We start from the raw sequence: 20,810 nt of genomic DNA on the forward strand, positions 1-20,810 counted from the left end.
GTCATGCTGTACAGATTGGATCTCCGCGGGAACCAACAGAAGATACAAGCAAATCGGTGGCATTCCTACCTTTTGTGGGATGAATATCTTCAAAAATAGGAAGAATTTCAAAGAATTTCATATTAAAAATGTATTCTGTCCACCAGCTAAGACTAGAGTGCTGCTGGGCTCAGTGAAGGACGATATGGGTTTGAGGACCCCTGGTGTCCACAAAATTTCCTGCCGTTGTGGGAAAGCCTATATTGGACAAATGGTTCATACGATCCATGATCGGTGTGTGGAGTGCCATCACCACACGTTTTTATTTCAGCCAGAAAAATCTACAGTTGCAAAACATTGTCTTACTGAAGGACATAAAATGTTGTACGATGAGACACAAGTGGTTGCCCCTGTGTCGTGTTTTTGGGGCTGTGTAGATAAATAAGCTATTGAAATCCAGCTATCTGACAACATTATAAACAGAGGTAAGGACTATCCTTTAAGTGAGAGTTGAAACTCTGTTTTGTTTGACATTAAAAAACAATGGTCTTTGCTTTGGTCATTGAAAGGTGTCAACAATGTCTCGATTTATCGTTTCCATGAGTTTTCAGTACCGGTGCACTGTCGTGCTTTTTGCTACAGGGCAGTTATGTTCGCACATGCACAATGGACAGAGGCAGTGTATAAAAATGCCATCACTGCGGTTTGATTTCAGTTCCAATGAGTTAGTGCGACGGCTTACTCACCTGAAGATGGCGGCCAGGCGGACGGCCGAAGTATTCTGTCTAGATGATGAAATGTTCCAGCTGGAGACCCGATATGAATATCGTCAGTTACTGTGCCAGGAAAGTGTATAGAGCAATTAAATTATTGTGTGCAAAATTCTAGTAGGCAGCCTCTTTCATTCCTTTCACCCTTGTTGATATCCTCTTATTATTTTTATTTCTCTTTCTTTACCAACCCTTGATTTCCAGTCTGTCATCACAATTAAATTTTCCTCTGCCTTAACTATCAGGATAATTTTTTTTATCTCATCATACATTCATTTAATCTCTTCATTGTCTGTGGAGTTAGTTGGCATATAAACTTATACTGCTGCAGTGTGTGTTGGTTTCAAGTCTTTCTTGGCTACAATAATGTGTTCACTATGCTGTTCATAGCAATTTATCCACATTCCTCTTTTCTTAGTCATCGTGCTATCTACTCCTGGATTGTCACATTTTGATTTTGTATTTATAGCCCTGTACACATCTGACCAGAGGTCCTTCCCTAATGACACGAAACGTCACTAACTCCCACTATATCTGTCTTCAACCTATCCATTTTCTGTTTTATATTTTCTAACTTCTTTGATTAATTAAGGGACCTAACGTCTCACACTCCGACACACAGAATGCCAGTTTTGTTCTTTCTGTTGATGGCATCCTCCTCAATATTCCCTTGTTCAGAGATCTGAATGGGGGTCGATTTTACCTCTGGAATATGTTACACAAGAGTATGCCATCATCATTTAACTTCACAGTACAGCTGTATGCTTTCAAGAAAAACGGTGGCTGTAGTTTCCCTTTGCTTTCAGCTGTTCAAAGTATCAGGAGAGCAAGTCAGTGTTGGCTGGTGTTACAAGGCCAGTTCGGTCAATCATACAGACTTGCTCCTGCAGCTGCTAAAAAGGCTGATGAACCACAAACTTGTCTGACCTCTCAACAGAAACTCCCCTGTTGTGATTGTACCTACAGTACAGGTATATGTACCATTGGGCCACCAAAGCCACATCACCACGGCAAGATCATTTGTTCACCGGGGAGGCCAAATTTTGTATCAGTGATAAAGTGGGAAAACACAGTTGCTAAGCTTGGGGAGATGATGACGTACATACCATGACAGTTTTAAGGTGACCGCCTGTGAATATCTGTTGTCACATTGTTATGAATGGCATGTTTGACCATTCTTCTTTGCCTATTACTTATTTGATAGTCTAAAATAGGCTAGGTAATATTGTGTTTATACGTTTCCCTCAGGGAATCAGTTTTTAATTGAGCAGTCACCCTCCATACTAGATCATCATTATGCACTCTTATTTTGGAGTGTGCCATGTGCCAGAAGATTTGAGATCATTGATGAAGTATGTGGTGAAAGTGGTGCTCATATACAGGCCTGCTAAATTATGTAAGCCCCTCTCCATCTGTTTACAGCCCAATATAATGAAGACAATGGCTTCAAGATTATATATAAAAGATTTTCAGAAAGTAGCTTTCCGCCAACAAGGCCTTCATTGAAAATGGAAGTCACACACATGACCACACAGTCTCTGGCAGCTGAAGCCAGACTGTGAGCAACAGCACATGATGGGAGAGGCAACTAGGTGGTGGGGTAGGGACAATTCTGGGACGGGGAGGGGAAAGACACCAGGTTAGGGATAGAGGATGGTACAGTGCTGCATGTGGGAGCATGCAGGGACAAGGTGGAGAGAGGGTAGAGCAGCTAGGTGCAGTAGGGAGGTTAGATGGAGGCTGGTGGGGAAGGGGGCTTAGTGGAAAAGGAGAAAAGTAAAAAGAATGAGCATGCACTGGTGGAGTAGAGGGCTGTGTAGTGCTGGAATGGGAACAGGGAAGGGACTAGATGGGTACGGATGTACTTTTTTGCATTTTTATCCACCACAATGGATTCTTGCTCCTTCCATCTGGGTCCATACAGAAAAGTTTCCTTGTCCCTAGCCAGAACCCAGTCCCACATACTTGTCCTGCATTGTTGCTTGGCTCATGGACATCTCTGTGATCTGAGTTGAGTTTGATGGATACCCTATCCATATTCCGACAGAACCTCAACACCTTCTCCCCCATTCACTTCACCTGGTCCTACCAAACACTTCAAGCCATCTTACATGATATTAACTTCCAACTCAAAGATGGCTACACCAGTACCTCTATCCATACCAATCCTACCAACCACCAGCAATACCTCCACTTTGGCAGCTGCCACCCGTTCCATACAAGAAGTCCCTTCCTTACAGCCTAGCCACTCTTGCCTGTCGTGTTTGTAGTGGCGAGCGGTCCCTCTGGAAATATACTGAGGTTCTCACCGAGGCCTTCACAAACAGTAATTACTCTCCCAACCTTGTACAAAAACAGGTCTCCTGTGTCTTATCTTTCCAGTCATCCACCACCTCTCAAATCGCATCGTCCAGCCACAGAGGCGCATTCCCTTTGTGATTCAGTGCCTCACAGAACTGGAGCAACTGAATTACATTCTCTGCCAGGGTTTTTAGTAGCTGTCATTGTGCCCTTAAATGAGAAATATCCTACCCACTATCCTTCCCATCCCCACTTGACCCCTACTCCCAACCCCTTGCATGTACCCCTGCTCCCAACCCTTTGCATCTAGGTCTATTGCAGAGATATGAGCCATGAGGCAAGACCTGTCTCATACATACCACCTACACCAGTCTGGTCACAAAATCACTTATCCCATCAAAGGCAGATCTACATGTGAAACCAATCACATTATCGGCAAGCTAAGCTGCAACTACTGTGCTGCATTCTATGTGGGCATGACAATCAACAAGCTGTGTGTCCACTTGAATGCTCTGGGTTGCAGTGCCTGTGCTATCTGGAGCTGTGCCACCAGCATCAGCTTTTCTGAATTATGCAGGTCGGAACTCTCCCAGTAATATATCCTGCACTCCTGCAATCCTCCTGGCCTCAGCCATCATTGGTCATTGTCCTTACACATCTACTCCCATCCTTGCTCGCATTCCAGCACTACACTGCCTTCTATTCCACCAATGCAGCCTTAGGTTCCCCCTCCCCCACTCCCGCCCCCCGTCCTGCTGCCTCCCGACCCCATGCTCCATCTAACCTCTCGACTGCAACTAGCTGCCCCAACCTATCTCCACCTCGTCCCTGTATGCTCCCTCAAGCACCACTTTACTGTCCTCCACCCCTACCCTGCTATCCCTCCCCACCCCAGCCCCCTCCTTGCCCTACCACCTGGTTGCCCGTCTCATCATGCATTGCTGCTTGCAGTCTGGCTTCAGCTTTCAGAGAATGTACTCTTGGGCACGAGTTGCAATTGTGTGTGTGTGTGTGTGTGTTTCATAATATTGTCACAATCCATCTTGGATTTTACATTGTTTTACATCAGTTCTTTCTCAGGCATGATATGTTTATCAAGAGTTTCTTTAAATGAAATTTATAACCTTAAATTTCAAAAATTAGCTATAACCATTAAATAATGTGTTATACACCTGCTCCTGGGAGACATATTCTTTATGAAACAAAAATTGCTGTCATATTTAGCCTGAATAAAACAGAGACAGATTGACAGTTGGTAGAGGGGAGGGTAGGCACTAGTGTCCCATCTATTAATTACACATGTTTTCTCTCTATTTGTTTGATACTTAATTTTAGTCTTTTATTTCCTTTGGAGATATTTAAATTGTAATATCAGTTTTGATTGTAATTGATAGTTGTGTTTGTGTCTTTAGATTTTAGCCCTCTATAAAATTATTGTTTGGCAACATAAAGTAACCCTATTAATATTACAGGCAAATGCTGAAGAATTATCTAATAATTTAAAACTGAAGGAGTACGATGTTTTGTTGCTGCATGGTGACATGGATCAAGCAGAGAGGAATAAAGTTATAACTCAGTTTAAGAAAAAGGAAGTCAACGTTTTGGTGGCAACTGATGTTGCAGGTACTGCAGATTGAATACATTTAACTGTGTTAATTTGAATAAAGTCTCTTACAGGCTCCAGCTTGGTGACATACAATATATATCAAGGGACATATAAACAGCTGCATAAGTTGTTGCTTATTCTTGTCATTTAGCTTTAGCATTATTGTTCTCACTGACAAAATTATCTTAATAACTGGTCTAAAGCTGTTGACCAGCTTCATACAAGTACAAGTTGTACAGCTACAAACAATTACAGCTGAAAGGATAATTCACTCGAGAAAACGATAATTTTACGGGGAGACAGAATGAGCACTCACTTTCCAGGTGTATAGCATGTGAATACAGAAAAAAGTAGAAAAAATTTACACTGTACTATCTTCGACCTGCTCCCTCTGACACCTCTCCATTCATCTTTCTTGACCCTCGTAGTTACAACAGGTGAGTCTGTCGGATCCTGAGGTTTGGGTGACTTCCCTGTTCTTTCTGAGCTTCCACAACCTATCCCCATTTCCTACCCGAACAAGTATCTGAGAGGTAGGATTTTGTTATATGTCTATTAGATCTCCTGAATGTGAGCAGCACTTCCGGGCTATTAAGGTGTACAGTGCTCTGGACTGCAGTTTACTACGTGCCCATGGTTTCTTGCTGTTCTTGATGTTCCCGACTGGCAGAGGATTCTTCAAACCACGTTCGGACTATTTCTCTGCTGTTCCACTCCCCACCAGTGTACGGGAAAAATGAACAATTTAGTCTTTCTGTATCAGCTCTCATTTCTCTTATTTCATTGTGATTATCATTTCTGCTTGTGAAGGTTAGTAATGATAAAATACTTTCACATTCAGAGGAGAAAGTTGGTGATTGAAACTCCGTGAAAAGATCTGACTGCTGTGCAAAAAATCTTTTGTTTAATGATTACCACACCAACTTGCTTATTGTATCTGTGACACTTTCTCCCCAATTTCACAATAATGCAAAATGGGCTGCTTTTATGTGGATTTTTTTTTTAATGTTCTCCCTCAGTCATATCGGTAAGGATCTCACACCGCACAGCAGTGCTCAACAAATGGATGGGCAAATGTAGGGCAGACAGTCTCTTTAGTAGACCCGTTGCATTTCCTAAGAGTTCTGTCAATAAAACACAGTATCTGGTTTGTCTTCTCCATAACTTTATCAGTGTTGTTTAAGTTGTTCATAATTGTAATCCTAGGTATTTAGTTGAATCGATAGCCTTTAAATTCAACAGGTTTCTCTTTTTACTCATGTATATGACCCCACACTTCTCCTTATTCAGAGATAATTGCCACTTTTCACATGATACAGGTGTTGTGTCTAAGTGATTTTGCAAATAGTTTTGATCTTCTGATAATGGCTTTACTGTTACAGCCTCATTTCCTGCGACCCCCCCCCCCCCCCCCACACACACACAAGCAAACACACCACACACACACATGACCGCCATCACCAGCAGCTCGTACTGAAATGTAACTGTCACGTAGAACGGAAGCAGCAATCTGGAGAGAGCAGGAAAGGGAAAAGAATAGAAGGGTATGGGTGGGGCGAGAGATGAGTGCTGTCTGGTGAAGCACACAAGGGCTAGACTGCCAACAGGCACAGTGTTGGGAGGCTGTGCCTGTGGGGAGGGGGTGGAGGGGGCAGGGACACAGGAGAGGAACAGGAAAGGGGAAAGATGGGCATGTTCATTGGCAGAGAGCTGCACACGAAGAGGTTGAGGGAACAAGAATAGGGAGGATATGATAGGACAATGGGGGCAGAAACTGTTGAGTGCAGGGTGTGGGGATGGTAGGTTACTTTAGGCTGAGGCCAGGAGAATTTTGGGAGTGGAAATTTGTTGTAAGGATAATTACTGTCTGCACACTTCAGAAAAGCTAGTGGTGAAGGGGAAGATCAAGATGGCCTGGGTTATAAACAGGCCGTTGAAATCAAGCATGTGCAATTCAGCTGCATTTTATGCAACATGGTTGTATACTTTGCTCTCAGCCACAATTTGGCTGCGGCCATTCATAGTCTCAGTTTGGCTGTGGCCACTCATCCTTATGGGCAGTTTGTTGGCAGTTATACCAGCATAAATAGCAGTTCAGTGATTGCAGCGGAGCTGCTATATGACATGGCTGCTCTCAAGGTAGCCCAGCTTCTGATGGGATATGATAAGCCTATAACAGGACTAGAATAGGCAGTGCTGGGTGGATGGATTGGCAGGTCTTGCACCCGAGTCTTCCACAGGAATATGATCCGTCTGGTGACGGGTTGGTCTTGGGAGTTGCATAGGGATGGATTAGGATGTCATGGAGGTAGAGTGTGAGAGAGAAAATCCACTTTAGGAGGGAGGGGAAGGATCTCGGGTAGAATGTCCCTCATTTCAGGCCATGATGTTAGGTAATCAAAGCTCTGACGAAGTATGTGGTTCAGTTGTTCCAGTCCACGATAGTATTGGGTGACAAAGGGTGTACTCCTCTGTAGCTTTTTCTTGGGATGGTGGGTAGTTAGGGTGTATGTGGGGGAAATGATAAGGCAGATCTAATTGGGGATGAGGTCTGAAGGATAGCACGTGTCTCCGAAGGCCTTGGTGAGATCCTCAGCTTACTGGACAAGGGAGATCTTGTCACTACAGATATGCCATTCCCTGGTGGCTAGACTGTGTGGGAGGATTTTTTTTTGTGTGGAAGGGATGACAGCTGTCAAAATACAGGTACTGTCTGTTGTTGGTAGGTTTAATGTGGACAAAGGTGCGGATAGAGCTATCAGACAGGTGGAGGTCAAGGTCCAGAAAGGTGGCATGCTGAGGTGAGGAGGACTGGGTGAAATGGATGGGAGAGATGTTGAGGTTGTGAAGGAATGAGATTAGTATGTAAAAAACAGAAATATTGTAGTCTGTTAAAGAAATGGGTAATCTTTTATAAGGGGGTGGTAAGTTAGTGGTTATAGGGTGAAGGTGTTGGTCGTCTAAGGTAGAGGTGGTGTGGTAACAATGGGGTGTTCTGGGTGTATGAACATTAGGAATCATGTAGATGATAGAAGTGCAGAGAGTTACGAGGGTGAGGACAGAGATAGACTCATAGGAGAGGTTCTGGAATGGATCTAGAGATTTGAGGAGAGGCTGGCGTTCTTGCTAGATTTCTAGAGTGAGATCCATGTGGCAGGGCATAGATGGACATATCCGACAACTGGTGGAGTCTGTCTGCAAGGTAATTCATGTGGCTCATGACCACAGTGCATTTGTTGGCAGGTAGAGTATAAGGACAAGATCAGTTTTTAGGTGGCAGGTTGCAATTCTTTCTGCAGATGCGAGGCTGGTTTCATGTTGAGGAATTTGGGAGATGATGATGAGGCAAGGTTTTGGGTAGGAAATTCTGGAAACTTAACATGGGATGATTTGGGGCAGTAGGGTGGATCACAGTTAAATAGAGGAGTAAACTGAGTAAGGTGGGGTTCAGCATTGGTGTAGCACTACACACACCTTGTATCTGCCAGCCTGCCTGCATAGTCCTTTCCCCTTGTCTACTTTCCATCCCTTCCTTCCTCTCCTCTCCTCTCTCTCTCCTGGCTTTCAAACTGCACTTAGCAGCCCACTATTCTGCCCCCACTTTGTCCCTGTATGTTCCCACAGGCGGCAGTAATATCCTCCCCTCCCCTACTCACACACCCCTACCCCATGTGGTGTGACATGTCGAATCTGCAGAATAACATATTCTACTTCTAACAACTAAAGCCAACCAAAAGATATTTGTGGTAACAGGAAACATTGTTCAGGTAGTCGTTAAGTGTGGAACATCCCACTGTGTGTGCTCTGGTTTGCCATATGAGGTTTGTTCAAAAAATTCCGAAACTTTGTCCGTAAAATTTTACTACTCTTACCTTTTACTTATTGCACATGGTCTCCTTTGAAATGCTGTCCTCCACAGTTGATACACCACTCCCAGCACTTTCCACTTCTGGAAGCAGTCTAGGTACACCTCTTGCTGGATTGCATGAAGTTCCGTCTGCAAATTTTCTTTTATCTTGTCCATCATTGCAAATCTTCATCCTTTCAATGGGGTTTTCAACTTTGGAAATTAAAAAATTAAAAAAGGCTGCAGGGGCCAGGTCTTGAGAGTACAGAGGATAAGGCAGCACAGTGATTTCAGTTTTTGTGCAATCATGCACCAACAGGGATGAATGTGCAGGTGCGTTATTGTGATTCGAGAACAATGAAATATTTCACCACATTTCAGACCATTTTCTTCTCACATTTTCTCGCAGGCGTCACAACACATTCCAATAGTACCATTGATTAACAGTTTGTCCCTTGGCACGAATTCATGATGAACTAATCCTTCAAAGTCAGAGAAAACTATCGGCATGGCTTTGACATTTGAACTGAACTTTCGAGCTTTTTTTGATCTTGGAGAACCTTTCCTGTCACATCGTGAAGACTGAATCTTGGTCTGAACATCATAACCGTAGATCCATGTCTCATGATCACTCATGATTCTCTTAAGAAACATCTCCTTCACATGTGCACAATTCGAAAGTTCTTCACAGATTGCAAGGCGAAGGTTTTTCTGGTCTTGGCTCATGAGCTGTGGAACGAACTTGACTGCAATACGATGCATTCCAGGATCCTGTCATGACATGGTCCAACTGAAATGTTACAGTTTTCTATAATCTCTCTGACATTCAGTCTTCAGTTAGCACACATAATTTTGTTGACATTCCTGACATGAATGTCGTTGGTATATGATGAAGGGCATTTTGAACGAAGGTCAGCTTTAACTTCTGTTCAGCCACTTTTAAACCATGTGAACCATTTGTAACACCGAGTACTGCTTAAGCACTAATCACTGTAGGCTTCCTGCATCATTTGGTGTGTCTCTGTAAAGGTTTTCTTGAGTTTCATGCAAAATTTAATGCAGATGCGTTGCTCCTCTAACTCTGACATCTCAAAATTCACAGATTGTGTGACACAACGTTGTACTCCATACAGCACTGAACAATAAGTAACAGACATACAACAATGAAAATTCCAGCAGTTACACATGACAGGCATGTGGAGGGATGCGAACCGCATTTCGCTCCAGCACACCATTGGTGCGAAATAACGAATATTCCAGAATTTTTTGAACAGACCTCTTGTTGTTGTTGTTGTTGTTGTCGTCGTCGTCGTCGTCGTCGTCGTCGTCGTCATGGTCTTCAGTTTTGAGACTGGTTTGATGCAGCTCTCCATGCTACTCTATCCTGTGCAAGCTTCTTCATTTCCCAGTACCTACTGCAGCCTACATCCTTCTGAATCTGCTTAGTGTATTCATCTCTTTGTCTCCCTCTATGATTTTTACCCTCCACACTGCCCTCCAGTACTAAATTGGTGATCCCTTGTTGCCTCAGAACATGTCCCACCAACCAATCCCTTCTTCTAGTCAAGTTGTGCCACAAACTCCTCTTCTCCCCAATTCTATTCAGTACCTCCTCATTAGTTATGTGATCTACCCATCTAATCTTCAGCATTATTCTGTAGCACCACATTTCGAAAGCTTCTATTCTCTTCTTGTCTAAACTATTTATCGTCCATGTTTCACTTCCATACATGGATGGCTACACTCCATACAAATACTTTCAGAAACGACTTCCTGACACTTAAATCAATACTCGATGTTAGCAAATTTCTCTTCTTCAGAAACGCTTTCCTTGCCATTGCCAGTCTACATTTTATATCCTCTCTACTTCGACCATCATCAGTTATTTTCTCCCCAAATAGAAAACTCCTTTACTACTTTAAGTGTCTCATTTCCTAGTCTAATGCCCTCAGCATCACCCGACTTAATTCCACTACATTCCATTATCCTCGTTTTGCCTTTGTTGATGTTCATCTGGAAAGGAAGTTCCTTGAAAGTTATTCAGTAGAGAGCAGGAAAGGTGAAATTCTGAGGGTACAAGTTAGGCAAATAACAACTTCCCATTCTAACTTCTGTAAAGTGTGTGTGTTGTGTGTTCCCCCCCTCCCCACTCTAGAAGAATACGAATGGGTGTTATTGTGGAGTAGCATCATTTCAGGCAGTCTTCCTGGTCGTTGTTCTTGGATAGTGTCTGCAAGATGTCTCAGTTGTGAACAGTAAATGTCGGCCGTGGTGGTTACACATCAGGGAACCAATTAGTAGTACACAACACTGTTGCTATTCCACCAGATGCGTAAAATTATCTTTTGTGGATGCGTGCAGGTCTTAGTATGGGGAGTTGCTGCTTTGTTTGGGCTCACAATTCCTTTCTTTTCCTTATTTTAGCATAAAGATATTATTTATTGTCACCAGCAATTATACAGGATAGGAATGGTCAGTGTTGTTCATGAGGCAAATGGTGACGAGCAAGCAGAGATGGATGCTCTGATTTTTGTGACTTTGTTTTAGAGCATGCGGTATCTGTATACCCAATTTTGAACCTCACCGCATGCAAATGTCGCACGATAGTGAAATGATCACATTTCATCTCATTTGTCATTTCTTGAGTACACTGATGCGGATCAATGCATAACAGTCTTTATCAAACCTCGGAAGGTCTTCCTGAATGTGGAGAGTCACTAATGCCAAAACAATTCTCCTCAAAATGAGGAAACCATTTTCCTGCTGTTCTCTGTCCAGTGGCATTATCCTCAGATATGGTGCATTTGTTCTGGCTGCATCCATTGCTGTCACCCCTCTATTGGACTGAAGAATATGTTGGGAATGTTCCAATTTCTCCACTGGGCACTCTATTTTCTAGCATCCACACCTCCACTTGCTGTCTGCAAATGACAATATATAAACTCAAATAGCAACAGTGAGCTACAAATAAAAAATGACACTTGATAAATAAACCCATAGCAACCAGAATACCAACATGCAAAACAAAAACACTTGGAACTTAAGCACCCACCTGATATGATATCATTGTTTGACCACAGTTGATACAAATGTTGTTGTATCCTGCCTACTCATCAGAAAAACGGGATGCCTAGGAAACCTGCATCCCCGAATTACTAGACAACAATTCGAGCAAATCGTGTTAATGAAGTTTATTACAAAAGGAAATGATTACAATATTTAACTTTGTGTTAAACAGAAGTGTCACAAGCAATGAATGACAGACAAAATAAGAAATCTCATCATTATAGACAATGATATACAGTAGAAACAAAATGATTAGTCTTGTTGCTATTCTTGAACTCGCTGCTGTAGAACTGACAGTCTTCAACTGGGCTGCGGCCAGTGGGGACCAGTGTTTATGTTTTCTTCGTGTAGAGTGCGCTGCCATCGCAGTGTCATCCTAGAGAAGGGTTGGTCTGCATGCAATTAGCTGACGTCATCTTCACAGCCCTTTCTGCTCTAATGTTCCCGACCGGTGTGCCAGTGCTTGACTTCACACCGGAACACATTTGATGCTTAAATAAGGGCCCTTGGCTTTGAAATTACTAAGAACCACCACAGAGGCATAATTCAACAGAATGTCTGTTATACTTTTAAGTTGGATATGACAGAATTATACCCCTTTCTAGCTCTCACTGGCATCATCTCTTGTGGTGAACAGTATCATCCAGCTGCAGTGAAGTGCAGGTCATTGTCTTTTATAAGAAGAGTAAAAATGATAATTACGGTCATTGTCCTTAAAATGCATTTCTTTGCAGATTCCTAGACCTGAGCTTGAACACAACATTAGTTTTCAAGTGGAGTGGGGACTTTTCCCAAAGAATTGGCACAAGTTCAGGTAACCCCGCTTCCGTGTACAGTATCCTAAAAATGGTGGACTGAATTAAACTGATAGATTCAATGTCCCTCGAGTGTCATCTTAAAGATTTGATTCATATGAGGAATTTTTTGCTAATAGTGCTCAGTATGTTATTTTGGGTGGGAAATTCTTGAGGAAAACTAACATTGGATGTGGCCTGGGAAAGTATAATGGAACAAATGACATTCCCAATATATATCACCAATTTTCAGATAGCATCAGTAGTGCATAGTTCTCTGAATGGCAGCTTTTCTCAGCTTTTTCTGGATAATTACAACATAGAGTACATAAAAAAGAGAGAGAAATCAGTAGTGTCATATTAAAGTGTTAGGTGCAAACTAGAACCTGTCATACTATTTAAGTACCTAGGGTTAACTCTGCAAAGTGATATAAAATAAAATGGGCTTGTGAAATAAAGAATAGGGAGGACAAATCCAAGACTCGAATTGGTTGGGAGGATTCTGGGAAAGGAATCTTGTACAGGAGTCTAGTGTGACCTATTCTAGAGTAGTGTTCCAGTGTGTGGGGTATATGTCAAGTGAACCAAGCAGAAGATATTGATGGAATTCAGAGACTTGCTGAAGTTCAGAAAAGGACACTATAGCCCGTACAGAGTCAAATAAGGGTGATCAGGAAACAGAAAAACAGCATCAGAGTATTGTAAATATCTGAAAGTAATGCATAACATTGTTCATGTCTTTAAAAATTTATCATAATTTGTTATTGTATTACGATCAGGCAAAAACTTTTTATGTGAAACTTCATAACACCTTTCTAATTTTATCTTCATTTTGTCTATACCATCACCATCTTTTATTGTTTATAAACTTAAACTGAAAGAATGACATTACAATGAAATCACTATGCTTAGTTGCGTACAGGCGTTGATATACATCAACGGGGACAGTCAAAAATGTGTGCCCAGCTGGGACTCAAACCCGGGATCTCCTGCTTAAACTGAAAGCATAAAGATAGCAATGAATCGTGTTTCCAGAAAGAAATTTTCACTCTGCAGCAGAGTGTACATGGATATGAAACTTCTTGGTAGATTAAAACTGTGCCAGGCTGATACTTGAACTCCGGACCTTTGCCTTTCACGAGCAAGTGCTCTACCGACCTGCCCTCACAGCTTTACTTCCACCAGTACCTCATTTCCTACGTTCCAGACTTCATAGAAGTTTTCCTGTGAACCTAGCAAGACTAGTACTCCTGGAAGAATGCGGAGACATGGCTTAGCCACAGTCTAGGTAATGTTTCCAGAATTAAATTTTCCTTGGCATTGGAGTGTACACTGATACAAAATTTCCAGGCAGATTAAAACAGTGTGCTGTGATGAGACTCACACTTGGGACCTTTGCCTTTAGCAGGCAAGTGCAGTACCAACTGAGCTACCCAAGCATGAGCATGACCCATCCTCACAGCTTTACTTCCACCAGTACTTCATCTCCTACCTTTCAAGCTTCACAGAAGCTTTTCTGCGAAACTTGCAAGACTAGCACTCCTTGCACACTCTGCTGCAGAATGAAAATTGCATTGTGGAAACATCCCCCAGGTTATGGCTTAGCCATGTCTCTGCAGTATCCTTTCTTTTAGATGTGCTAATCTTGTAAGATTTGCAGGAGGACCTCTGTCAAATTTGGAAGGTAGCAGGTGACTTACTGGTGGAAGTAAAGCTGTGAGGATGGGTTGTGACTCGTGCTTGGGTAACTCAGTCCATAGAGTACTTGCCTTGCCTCGCCTTGTCTCAGTCCAGCACACAGATTTAATCTGCCATGAAGTTACGAATCTTGTTGTTCTAAGGAGTAATTTTGCCTCATGTGTTAAGTAGTATTACTTTATGTTATAGCTCGTATGTATTAATTTTCTGAAATTCCTTCACACAGTCAGGTATTGTCTAAAGAAACCAATTGTGTCTGATTCCGTCACCACATTGGAAAGCACAATAAAAAGTGTTTCCACTTTATGAGCACTCATTGTTTAGATACTTTTTACTTCTTGCTAATTGTTAAAATTATGTTGGTTTTCTGTTGTTAACTATGTTACTTGGTTAACTATGTTACTCTTTTTTCCAGCTCGTGGTTTGGACATTCCGCACATACGGACTGTTGTTAATTATGATGTTGCTCGTGACATTGATACTCACACACATCGTATTGGAAGAACAGGTAATCCAACTCTATAATCTGCTATCCAGGTATACAAAGTGTGTTCAAAAGTAACAGGAATTTTGTAATGTTGCTTGTTGTATCTGTCCAATTTGTGAGATTGTTTTGTTGATAGCTATATCAGATACTTAGTCTGTTGTCAGCTGTTAAAAAGGTATCCTTTGTTGTTAGTATAAGTATTTATTTATTTTTTGTAAAAATGGATCACAACTTTGTATTAAATTTTGCTACAAGAAAGGAATAGAATGCTGCAAAGTTTTATGAATGTTAGTGAAACTGTTATAAGTAAAACCAGGGTTTACCAGTGGTTTAAGCATTTTGAAGAAGGCCATGTAAGTGTTGAAAAAGAAAAACATCCCAGTTGACCCATTACATCACCAGTGAATGAAATTGACGAAAAAAATGAAAGAAATAATTATGAATGATCGCTGAATAACAATCGGAGAAGTTGGCTTATCAGTTGGTTCATAAAACGAACTTTTTTCAGGTGTTTTGGGTATGAAATGTGTGAGAGAAAAATTTATTTCAAAATTTTCGAATTTTGTTCAAAAACAGCAACAGGTTCATGTTGCTCAGGAGTTGCTAATTGAAGTCAGCAGCTGTGCAGCACTACTGAAATGTATCATACCATGTAATGAAAGATGGGTTTACAGGTGCATCAAGATTAAGGCTCAGTCGCATCAGTAGAAGCATTCTGAATCATTAAGACTGAAAAAGCTTAATAAGTGCAGTCAAATGTGAAGATTATGCTGAATGTGTTCTCCAGTTTTAATGGCATAGTTCACAATGAGTTATTAGTACAAGACCGAATGATCAGTAAGAAGTAGTACTCACAAATTCAATGCTGTTTATGAAGCAATACAAAAACAAACACCTGGGTTTGCAGCAAAACAGTTCATGGTATTTGCGCACACACACACACACACACACACACACACACACACACACACATTTTGTTACATATTCATGAATGGCCCAAAACAATACTGTAATGATGTCCCAGCCTCCATATTCACCAAACATGGCCCAATGTGACATTTTCTCTTCCCAAAAATAAAAAAGAACCTCAAAGGATTATCATTTTACAAGGATAGACAAGATGAAAAATGCATCGCTGAGAGAGCCAAAAGTTATTACAAGGACTGAGTTCCAGAAGTGTTTCAGGGAGAGGCAAGTGTGCTGGCATAAGTGAATAACACTAAATGGGGACTGTTTTGAAGGGAATTACATTGATGTAGATGAACAAATAAAATTCTTTCAGAAAATTAAAAATTCCCATTAAATTTTGAAGACAGTTTGTATCTTACGTACAAAATTTTTTAATATCTTTGCGTGCTGAAATCTCTTATGTTGAGTAAAGTTTGGATCATTTGCACAAACTGCATTATACCTAAGCATCTTTCATCCTCAGAATCACTTGTCACTTTTCATAGATTTTCAGATATAGGGGGTGTAAATGTATTGCACATTATGCAAAAGATTTTATTCTCTTTGTTGGGAAGATTTAATCTGAATAACAAGCCAACAAATATTCAGTATGTTTATTTTGTTTTTGAATAAAATCATTGTTTTAACTTTAAAGTAGTAATTGTTTGTGGCAGAGTTCGAAGAATGAAAACCTGATATTATCTTATTGGCATTTTGGGACAAATACTTTCCGTAGAGGTAATTTGTTGTCAATGAGCTGAACTTGATGACTATCGTATTGCAAATTGAAGAAGTGTCATTGCCCAATAGGTACTCTAATATGAGTGGTGTAAGGTTATGTATGGACCAATTTTCCCATACCCCCCCCCCACACACACACATACACACCTCCCCCTCCCCTCCTTTCCACATTCAGGAAACATTGACAGGATCAACAGGTGACATTTTTAAGCTTCATTTCAGGTGGTTTTGTTTTTGCTTTAACTCTGGGAAATACAGAGTAGGTAACATTTGTTACAGGTTAGTCTTTGGTATCCCATCAGGGTGGAAATATGTTGCTCTTCTGCTTCTATTTCTGTTCGCTATATTGATTCGTTATTAACTGAACATGTACACAGTACAAGACTACATCTAAAACCTTCGTACTAGGTTACACTTGCCCTATTGCGAAAACAGTAGAGAACTGTCCAGGCCATCAATAGCAAGTGGAATACAATGCAAAATGCTGTCCAACAGAAAAGTCTGCACTTAAACAAAACATAGGTGAGTGATAACTGTAGATGGCAGACAGCAAAACACTGAGCAACACTAACAGCAATGACAGCACTGTTTTCAGTTTGCTGGTGTTGGCCAGATAGCGGTTGACTTTTTGATAATTGGAAACAATGGGTAGTGTGGTTTGGCAGGTGGCATGGCACTTAAGAGTGAAGTATTGATACTTACACTGCTTCTGATCTCGCTGGGTTCAACAATTACGATATTACGAAAAGGAAAGATTGCTACTCACCATGTAACGGAGATGTAGATAGACACAACGAAAAGACTACTAAACATGTAAGCTGCCAGAAAGCCTTCTTCAGGAATAGACAACACGCACGCACACATTGATGCAAACGTAACTCCCTCACACATGACCACTGTCTCCAGTTGCTGAGGCGAGACTGCTATCATGTGCAGTTGCTTGCAGATTGCTCTCTGTAGACAAAGGCAGTGGTTTTGTGTATGTGAGCTGCATTTGCATGAATGTGTGTGTGTGTGTGTGTGTGTGTGTGTGTGTGTGTGTGTGTGTGTGTGTGTTGTCTTTCTCATTAGAAGGCCTTCTGGCCGAAAGCTTGTATGTTTAGTAGTCTTTTTGTTGTGCCTATCTGCAGCTCAGCATCTCCGCTACGTGGTGAGTAACAGTCTACCCTTTTCATAATACTATCATTATTCTATCTTGGATTTTTCCATTGTTAGATTTAACAATTTGAAGACTTCCCTCATCACACTTGATAATTGGCTGTGAGCTGACAAAATTCTGGGTTGCTTTCAACTGGCATTGCAAAATACATAATATGAGACGGGTGTTGTTCTTACTCCAGTTACAGGGAAATGTGAGTGCATTACAGGAATATGATATGCTTGTAATATATACAACTCAAGTTGGTTACATGATAAATACAAAAATGGACAACTGATAATTGCAGAGTAAAAATATTCTGTGCACTCTTACTCTTCAGTGGTACAATTATTGTTTTGTTTGCACTCACAAAAAGCAGTAAGTGAATGTTTAAAACGAGGAACCTGAAAGTGATGATATTTTTCTGTGGTTCAAGTAAAAGTACTTTTGGTGTAGCAATTATAGAAGCACTGTAGGGCACACAGGCCAATGTTGCAGTTTGTGCACCATTGCCTACTCTCCTTCGTGAAGCCCTTACCTCTCTTTTTCTTTCCTGTCTGAACAAATGTAACAATAGTGAACTGATTTGATTTTCTTTGCAGCAAGTGGAACTTTCTATGGAAAATGACATTCAAATGGCTTGTCAGTCTGCTCGGCTGCAATAGATTGGTGCTGAAAAGTAGCTTCTCCCTTTCCAAGCAAATTTATTTTCTTTTGTTCTCTAATTGTATTACCAATGTACCAATTCCTTTTTGTTTAACTGTCTTGGAAATGCAGTCGTCAAATAAATGAGTAAAATAACTAAATTTCTCGCTGGTGTGTGTGATGTGAGACTACAATCACTACTTCCGGGAACATTGGCAATTGTGAACTTCTTGTAAAGGGATGTTAATATTATGAAAATCATACATTGCTTCTCACTATATAGCAGAGATGTTGAGCCCCAAATAGGCGCAACAAAAAAGATTGATAACAAGTGAGCTTTCAACCAAAAGATCTTCTTCTGTATTAGACAACATACATACACACGTTCATACAAATGCAACCCACACACATGACTAATGTCTGTGCCTGTGCCTATAGCATATTTCAACTTATCTGGAAACATACCCAGTGATAGTGATGTATTGCATATACTACAGAATACTTTTTCTTTATGTGAAATTTTTTTAATGATTTTCTTCAGATATTATGAATGCTGTGAGAACTAAGACCATAGACACATGCATGATTGCCTCTTGATCTGCCTGGATGGTGACCAGTTTCACTGCACAGTGTTGGTTGGCTTTGGGTATGAAAACCAATATTTTAACAATTTAGACAATAGACTATCCATATCCTATTATATACAGACTTCTCACATGACTTATATCTTGAGCATTGCACAGCAGTCATGTGTAAAACGTGATCATAATGATTTAAGTTGAGAGAGAGCTTCCACGTTGCTAGAACTTACCCAAATAGCTTAATCTGGGAAAGACACAGTGTCACCTGAAGCTGCTGTTGTGCAAGATTTCACAACAAGGCTGATCCCTCCTCTTGGCCAGTGATGTTAGGTCTTTATTCAAAGTTACTCGTTAACTATTGTCAATATGCCACTCGTGGAGACACCTTCATCTCTTCCTTCTCTCACTCTGAAAACCTGCAACAGCTGATATTTACTGTAATATCTTGAAATTGTTTATGTGGCTATTCTTGGGATTTGTTGCCCCATACGCAAGGCGTATAGATTTTTTCCACGTCTATGAATTCTTTTGAGGTAACATAATGAAAACGGTGTATGATTAGCATCTCAAGCATGTTTGGAATTATGTGAAGAGCCAAGACTGGCAGATTTTGTGTATATTTTAGGATGACATGTTAAAGGAGAAAAAATACACATTATTCATGTCCTGTTTTATAATGCAGTATTATGAACTGAAGCCTCTGTGTAAAAACATATGTTGCTGTTATAACTTTTTTATTGGGTGTGATGAACACAAAGAGTAATTTTACTGTTACTTCCTTTGGCAGAACTGTCATCAGGCTCTGAGGTAGCAGTCAAGATAAGCTGACTTAAAATTCTTGCATAATTGTATCTGCATAAATTTCTCAAAGTTCTTCTAAATTACACCAGACATTGGTTTTCTCCTCTGCTATTTGTGAATAAGTTAAAGTTGTTGTTTTATTTGTGAACTGCATTGGTATATTTGAGTCTGCACCCGAGTTAAAGTTTTTGAAGTAGTATAAAAAGGTAAACACTTTGTTGTTTGTTAGTGTGAGATGTCTGCAAGCAAAAATAAAGCAAAAACTCATAGCTCATGTTATTAACTCACATTAATGTTAGACAAAGTCTGGTCAAGAAGTATTCTATAAGACACATCTTATTTTTTAACCAACATTTTTGTAAAAAATAACATTTTTACCATCTTTATTAGTAGATTGCAAAGCCATACAAAAAAATTCTTAATTGATAAAACCAAACTGACCTGTAATATCCCTAAAAATTATCATCTGAACTTTCTTCTTCTTCTTCTTCCTCGTCGTTGTTGTCCTCTTCACATATAAATGGTCTTCACTGCCACTGAGAGCATTATTTATGCCACAATTCTTGAAAGATTTAACTATAATGGCTTCTCTCACTCTAGACCATGACCGTTTTATTCATTGACACACTTGCTTGATTTTATGTAAGAAAATGAAACACTTAAAGCCATCCTTATGATATCATTTATGGGATGGCTACCAATTTTGGTGCTCCAGGCTGATGTTAAAGGGGTTAAAACCATCTGTATACACGATGCATCAGTGGCCAACATAACTGGTTTATGCCGACTACCTGTAACTGTGATGTTATCTCACCAACTAGCAACTATTAACACTGTAGATGTCTGTAAGTGTTTCATTTTCTTACATAAGTCAATGACCGAAATGCGCCAGACCTCTGGTAAAAAAAAATAAAAAAAATAAAAATTTGTTTGACTGTAGGTCATTTTAAAGCTCCCTTGATATTGGGTTTTGTCCATCATCCATTTGTTCCTTTCCTCTCTCATATAAACTTTAAGTGGTTTATTTATTGAGACATCAAGAGGTTGCAGTTGTGAAGTAATTCCTCCTGAGATAACAGCAAGCTCTGTATTTCCCTGTCTCAATTGCTCTTTCACAGATTTTTTCAAATGACTGTTAAACTGATCTAACATAATAAGAGAATTATTCTTCAATAAAACACCTTTCCTTCTCTCCCATACTCTGTTACTCTATAATTTAATACCACTCTTGTCCATCCAACCCATGTCATGTACGTGAACAACAACATTTGGTGTTATTTCAAAAGGTTTCGGCACTGTTTTGCGCTTGAAAATAATCATTGAATTAAGTTTCGTACCATCAGAACAACATGAAAGAACAACTGTTGTAAGAAAATTAAACACCTACAGCTGTTATTATGATGTCATT

The 20,810-nt window shown here is 40.4% G+C and overlaps 1 protein-coding gene across 2 annotated transcripts in view; it reads left to right on the forward strand.

The window, feature by feature from the left end:
* The window catches only part of LOC124606698 (ATP-dependent RNA helicase DDX42), a 76,728-nt gene that overhangs the window by 40,095 nt on the left and 15,823 nt on the right, over positions 1-20,810 (forward strand). For both annotated transcript variants that reach the window (XM_047138724.1, XM_047138723.1), the window contains exons 7-8: positions 4,523-4,673; positions 14,477-14,569. In XM_047138724.1, the coding sequence (XP_046994680.1) occupies positions 4,523-4,673; positions 14,477-14,569 (244 nt within the window). The remainder of the gene's footprint in view (positions 1-4,522; positions 4,674-14,476; positions 14,570-20,810) is intronic.

The sequence above is a fragment of the Schistocerca americana genome, chromosome 3, assembly GCF_021461395.2.
Source record: "Schistocerca americana isolate TAMUIC-IGC-003095 chromosome 3, iqSchAmer2.1, whole genome shotgun sequence".
In the NCBI taxonomy this organism is placed as follows: domain Eukaryota; kingdom Metazoa; phylum Arthropoda; class Insecta; order Orthoptera; family Acrididae; genus Schistocerca; species Schistocerca americana.